Below are 6,592 nucleotides of genomic sequence, written 5' to 3'. Positions count from 1 at the left end.
CGCAACCCTTTCCAGCTCATTCTGGGGGATCCCGAGGCGTTCCAAGGCCAGCCGGGAGATATAATCCCTCCAGCGTGTCCTCGGTCTTCCCCGGGGTCTCTTACCAGTTGGACGTGCCTGGAAAACCTCTAATGGGAGGCGTCCAGGAGGCATCCTGACTAGATGCCCGAACCACCTCAGCTGATTCCTTTCGACACGAAGGAGCAGCGACTCGACTCCAAGCTCCCTCCTGATGTCCGAGCTCCTTACCCTATCTCTAAGGGTGAGCCCGGCCACCCTGCGGAGGAAGCTCATTTCGGCCGCTTGTATTCGAGATCTCGTTCTTTCGGTCACGACCCAGAGTTTGTGACCATAGGTGAAGGTTGGAACATAGACCGACCAGTAAATGGAGAGCTTCGCCTTCCGGCTCAGCTCCTCTTCACCAGGACGGACCGGTACAGCGCCTGTTTTATTGCTGCAGCCGCACCGATCCGTCTGTCGATCTCCCGCTCCACCTTACCCTCACTCGTGAACAAGACCCCGAGATACTTGAACTCCTTCGCTTGGGGTAGGCAGTTTGTCCCCACCTGGAGGGAGCAATCCACCGGTTTCCGGCAGACCAAATGCTCCTTTGTAAAACCCTCAAACACTGTCTGTGTGCAAATGACCTCTGAACTCTGCAGCACAGAGTTCATGTGACTCCAGCAAACTAGTGACTCTGTGACCTGATAGACAATTAACCATTGCAATATACACATGGACATCATTACACAGTAATAAAAATGACCTTAATATGCATACAATCACAAATCCTTCATAATAATATCCCTTATTAATTATCATATTTCATGCATTGTAATCTACACATAAACAACTCATTTTAAATAGATGTGCAAGTCCACATGTGACAAACTAAGCTTAAAAAACACTACAATACAACATGGGTACAACGCCAAATTAATTCAAATTTCCTGATAATTGAGCCACCAACGTGTGTGGCTGCGTGCGCGGAAACATTTTGGTCACCCCCGACAAAATCTCACTCCAAGGTTTTTTGCACAGCCTCCGGACTAAAGCTTCCACCCTTGGTAATTTTTATGCGGATGACAATGCCAAAAGAAAAATTCCCGAAAGGAATCGCCGTGAAAGTCAACAAGAAAGGGTGGATGATAGAAAGTCTAATGAAGGAGTGGCTGAATGAATACTACAGGAAGCAAACGGGAGTATTTTTTCACAGAAAAAAGGCATTGCTTGTTTTGGACAGCATGAGGGCCCATATAACAGATTCTGTGAAAGCAGCCATCAAGATGACAAACTCAATTCCAGCTGTGATTCCTGGGGGCATAACAAAGTATTTGCAGCGCCTTACTGTGGAACATTACTGTGGAACGTTCATTTAAGGTGGCACTCCGAGTTCAGTGGGAGGCTTCGATGACGAGCGGCGAGAAATCCTTCACAAAAACTGGCCGCATGCGAAGAGCAACTTTTCCTCAAGTCTGCCAGTGGATCCTAACAGCGTGGAGCAGTGTCAAAAAATCCACCATCACCAACCCAGTGGATCCTAACAGCGTGGAGCAGTGTCAAAGAATCCACCATCACCAACCCAGTGGATCCTAACAGCGTGGAGCAGTGTCAAAGAATCCACCATCACCAACCCAGTGGATCCTAACAGCGTGGAGCAGTGTCAAAGAATCCACCACCACCAACGGGTTCCGAAAGGCTGGACTGCTGCGTGAGGAGGAGGACAGCAGGCGGATTATCCTCGGGAGGAAAGAGACTGAGAGCGCAAACGAAAGAGAGACTGAGAGCAACGAAGCAATGCTGAGGCTGTTTCATTCCATAATAATGGAGCACTGACACCACCATGTTCTAACAGTACAATGGACAATAAACTCAGAGGAACCTCTTTTTATTTCTCTGCTGAGAAGCAGGAGATGATCATGAAGGCATATGAGGAAGTCAATATCGTAGTCACTCACAGCAAACGCGTTGCGAATATTCGTTTTTGCAACATTGTTGCCGTGAACGCAGCTTTAACTCCGCCCCCTCTGAGAGACATAAGCGTCTAAATATATCAGACAAGTTAAATGCGTCAGTGTTGAGAAAATGTATCGGCTAATCAATCAGATTATATTTACAAATAAATATAAACTTATGAGGATATATGTACTGTATGCACGTATGAATCATGTACTATATGTGTGTATATACATGTATGTGTAGATTACCATATAACGAGGAGTTTGAATATGTGTATGGGCGGATCAGTATGTATGTATTATTCATAATCAGAAATTCAATCAATTGAAGCAGTGAAAATAAATTGTGTGTGATTCTCTGTATTCTCATCACGATCACCTTAATCATGTTCTACAATAATGATATGTATGGTGTACTAATAACACTGTCATATAATTATGATGCTTTCAACACATCCATAAGTTTCTTAAGAGCTAAATAAACTTAAGAACAGCGGCATGCAGCGGCTGATAGTCTGTGTCTGAGACGATCAGCTGCGTCTGTGGTGATCAATGTCCGCGGCTCGAGAAGCTCTCTAAATAAATTATTTCTTGCCGTCAAAATCTATATCGCCGCGTACAGGAAGTCATGATGATGTAAAGGATGGATCCTGTGATCTGGAAGAACTCTCTCCCTATAAAACTAATATAACTAATATCGCTCCTTCATCAATGAGGAAGTGAGCTGCCTTTTTTGTCCGTGGGAGTGTCCATCTTATCCAGTGAATTTCAGTAAGCCTGCAGGTTTACATTTTTGGCTGTGTTGCTATGGTGATTAATCTAAGCTTGCTTCGAGAAACCGAGAAAGCCTGACCTACGTCATCTTATCCTGACAATTAGCCGCTAACTCAGGAAGCCAGATACGAGGAACAGGGCCCAGGACTCAGGCAGCTTGGTCGGGCTAAAGAGGAGGCCTAGAGCTGGGGACAGGATTCTGTACCAGGAACACAGCGAGGGAGATCCAGGTAAGCTGGGGGAAAGTTTTCAGCCAACGACCCCTCGTCAGTTTGGAGAGGCCTGGAAGTTCTCACCAACTACAGGAGACCACCCCCCACTGAGACAATCACCGACTGGCTGACGACCTGAATGTGTTCTACTGCAGGTTTGATAAGCCCACTTCCACCACGCCCAACTGCCCCGTTATCAAACAATCACCTCCACTCTCCTCCTCACCTCTCCCACCCAACCCCCCACCGGCACTGAGGATCTGGAAGAGGATGTGAGTCGGCTCTTTCTGAGACTGAAAATCTGAAGGACCTCAAAGGGCCCCTGCTGGACCCACCTGAAGGACCTCACAGGGCCCCTGCTGGACCCACTTGAAGGACCTCACAGGGCTTATTGCATATTGTGTATGTAAGAGCAATGTGTAACCGGAATCAAATCCCATGTGTACGTAATGAAGCTGATTCTGATTCGGAGGTGATGCTGAAGGCCTTGAACACTAGATTCTTCCTCATCATCTTCCTCATCTTCTGATCACCTTCACCAATGATTTAAACATAGATAAATATTGTGGTTATGTATGCGTTATTATGCTGTGATTTTACTGGTCCGGCCCACTAGAGATCAGCATGACATCACTGCTCTAAAGCATGTTCACATTCAGAAACCTCTGCTTTTGTAAACAGTAATATCTTTGTTTAAATACTATTTAACAGAATTGATTAAATAATCAATCAATTAAAATTAACATGTATATACACAGCTTTTATAAAACTAAGTGCTGTTGAACTTAAAATGCATATTGAAAAATGACTAAAGCTCTCATCACATGAATTAACATCTTATTGTATATGAATTAATAAATACATATATGATGTTTTCATAAATATAACATACAAATACGATTAAATAAATTACAGATCTTTTGAATCATTACAAAATATAGATCACATTATTTCTGACGTGCTGGTAATCCGATTAGTCAGAGGCGGTTTACTTTGAATTCCTCTGGTCCAATCGCAGCGCAGCTACAGCGCGCGTGTCTCCCCGCTCGGACCAATCAGCGCCGCCCTGACTCCGGCAGCTCCTTTATAAAGCGTCTCTTCGCGCTCTCGAGGCATTCCTTCTTGATCCGTGAACCCGCAGCAGACCGAGCGACTACAATGGCCAGAACCAAGCAGACCGCCCGGAAGTCCACCGGAGGAAAAGCTCCCAGGAAGCAGCTGGCGACCAAAGCTGCCCGTAAGAGCGCCCCTGCCACCGGCGGAGTGAAGAAGCCCCACCGTTACAGGCCCGGCACCGTGGCTCTGAGGGAGATCCGCCGCTACCAGAAGTCCACCGAGCTGCTGATCCGCAAGCTGCCCTTCCAGCGCCTGGTGAGGGAGATCGCTCAGGACTTCAAGACCGACCTGCGCTTCCAGAGCTCCGCCGTCATGGCTCTGCAGGAGTCCAGCGAGGCTTACCTGGTCGGCCTGTTCGAGGACACCAACCTGTGCGCCATCCACGCCAAGAGGGTCACCATCATGCCCAAAGACATCCAGCTGGCCCGCCGCATCCGCGGGGAGAGGGCTTAGACCGACCCGCCTGTAGTGAACCCCAACGGCTCTTTTAAGAGCCACCACACCGCTGACTGAGCTGACGGTCCTGGTCCCCAACATGTTTAATTAATTGTAAGATATTACAATTTATTTACATTGTAGTGTCACGAACACACTTTGTCCTCATTTTATTTATATATATATATATATATATATATATATATATATATATATATATATATATATATATATACTTTGCTCTACAGTTGGATTAATCTTTATTAAAGCTTTGTTTGGTACTGAAGCAACACTAATCAATATTTAATGTTACTCAGATAGCAATTTCTGGTCTGAGCCGTTAAAGCGATAATTATATTGTAACAACAGCTGGATGTTCATTGAAAAAGTATTGTTAAAATAATGTGAATTATTTAATTAGAGTTTTATGACAGTGAAGATTTATAGAAATCAATGGATAAATAGATGGATTTGTCATCATTAAACATGTGATGAACATGAACACTTGAATTATTATTAATTAATCAATTTAACCTTTTGTGAGCAGATGTTTAATATAGTTATTTATATCAGAGGATTCAATATAACACCAGGCCTTAAACTCATAACTGAGCATCATAACATGATCTCCAGGGTAAAGAACAGTTCAAGCATGGAAACATCTAATGGATCTAATGGATCTAATGGATCTAAAAAATTAGAGGAGTGGTCAAGTAGTAATAAATGCAGGTATTCATGCAGGTTACTAAAAGTAGTTATTTAATGAATATAAACTTATTTCTGGGGTAAAGCTGAATGTACAGAAGTCAATAATGAAATAGTTATTCTGCAGTACACTGGAATAACTTTAATAACTGAGTTGTGTTCACCAGGTGATCCATGAAGGTAAAATATATATTTACAATGAAATGATTTCTCTTTAGTTTGTGGTTCTTAAGAGACATTGTTGTTAAAATCATGAATTGCTTAATTTATCTTCACGTTCATAAAATTTGAATCATAAATCTGTTTAAAGGAAGTTCTCTGCTAAAAAATAGTGGGATAATTATATTATTATTTTGTTAAGAGCTCAGACTGTTACATGTGTTTATGGAAACTTAATTATATAAAAACACTTAATGTTTATATATCACTTTATGGCAGTTTGGTAACCGCAGACATCAAGTGAAGTTTAAATGTTGTATTTTAATAAGATATTATAAATCATGGCCTCTGAAGGAAAGTTGTTTTGTGACATTTTGCATAATTAGATAAATGTATTGATATTAATCATGTAATGCTAAACATGACATTGAATTATTATTCATGTAAATCAATTGCACAAGGTTTGATAGTTATTAATGTAAGAGGATTCAATATATTAATTCACAGGATCTCTCTTCAGGAGTGTGGTGGCTCTTAAAAGAGCCGTTGGTGTGGTCGTCGTCTCGGTCACGCGCTCTACTTCTTGGCGGCCTTCTCGGTCTTCTTGGGCAGCAGCACCGCCTGGATGTTGGGCAGCACGCCGCCCTGAGCGATGGTCACTCCGCCCAGCAGCTTGTTGAGCTCCTCGTCGTTGCGGACGGCCAGCTGCAGGTGACGGGGGATGATCCTGGTCTTCTTGTTGTCGCGGGCAGCGTTCCCGGCCAGCTCCAGGATCTCAGCGGTCAGGTACTCCAGCACCGCCGCCAGGTACACCGGAGCTCCGGCGCCGACACGCTGGGCGTAGTTACCCTTCCTCAGGTGTCTGTGGACACGGCCGACGGGGAACTGGAGCCCGGCCCTGGAGGACCTGGTCTTGGCCTTCGCTCTGGTCTTACCGGCTCCCTTTCCACGTCCAGACATCTTTGCTTCTTGCTTTCTGAGTCGCTCACAGAGGAGAGTGTCTTCATGGCGGCGCCGGCGGGCTTATATACAACCACGCTGCTCTCTGATTGGTCAGAGAGAGCGGAGCTGCGGTCGTCCAATCAGAGAAGAGCTCCTTTCAGATTCATGTTTTCACTGTGACGCTTCTGCTCGGCGCCAAAAGAGTTTCAGAATACTTCTCCTCTCAAAGCGTATTAATCATTTATAAGATAATTATAATTACTTCTACTACATGTGATGTTTATAAGATAA

At 44.3% G+C, this 6,592-nt stretch overlaps 2 protein-coding genes across 2 annotated transcripts; one reads left to right on the top strand and one right to left on the bottom strand.

Annotated features, from left to right (window-relative positions):
• Nucleotides 1–4,102: 4,102 nt before the first annotated feature.
• On the top strand, nucleotides 4,103–4,559 carry LOC306733245 (histone H3.2; the record flags this gene model as incomplete). Its single annotated transcript, XM_079214454.1, has 1 exon — nucleotides 4,103–4,559. The coding sequence occupies one exon, from the start codon at nucleotides 4,103–4,105 to the stop codon at nucleotides 4,511–4,513; it is 411 nt and encodes a 136-aa protein (XP_079070580.1). The 3' UTR covers nucleotides 4,514–4,559.
• Nucleotides 4,560–5,916: 1,357 nt separating this feature from the next.
• Nucleotides 5,917–6,332, bottom strand: LOC306733273 (histone H2A-like). Its single transcript, XM_079214483.1, has one exon. The coding sequence runs from the start codon at nucleotides 6,317–6,319 to the stop codon at nucleotides 5,936–5,938; it is 384 nt and encodes a 127-aa protein (XP_079070609.1). The 5' UTR covers nucleotides 6,320–6,332; the 3' UTR covers nucleotides 5,917–5,935.
• Between the last annotated feature and the right edge of the window lie 260 nt (nucleotides 6,333–6,592).

This window comes from Taurulus bubalis (genome assembly GCF_910589615.1).
Source record: "Taurulus bubalis genome assembly, chromosome: 2".
Taxonomy (NCBI): domain Eukaryota; kingdom Metazoa; phylum Chordata; class Actinopteri; order Perciformes; family Cottidae; genus Taurulus; species Taurulus bubalis.
The sequence above is the reverse complement of the archived record's forward strand: the minus strand, read 5'-3'. Positions and strand labels throughout refer to the sequence as shown.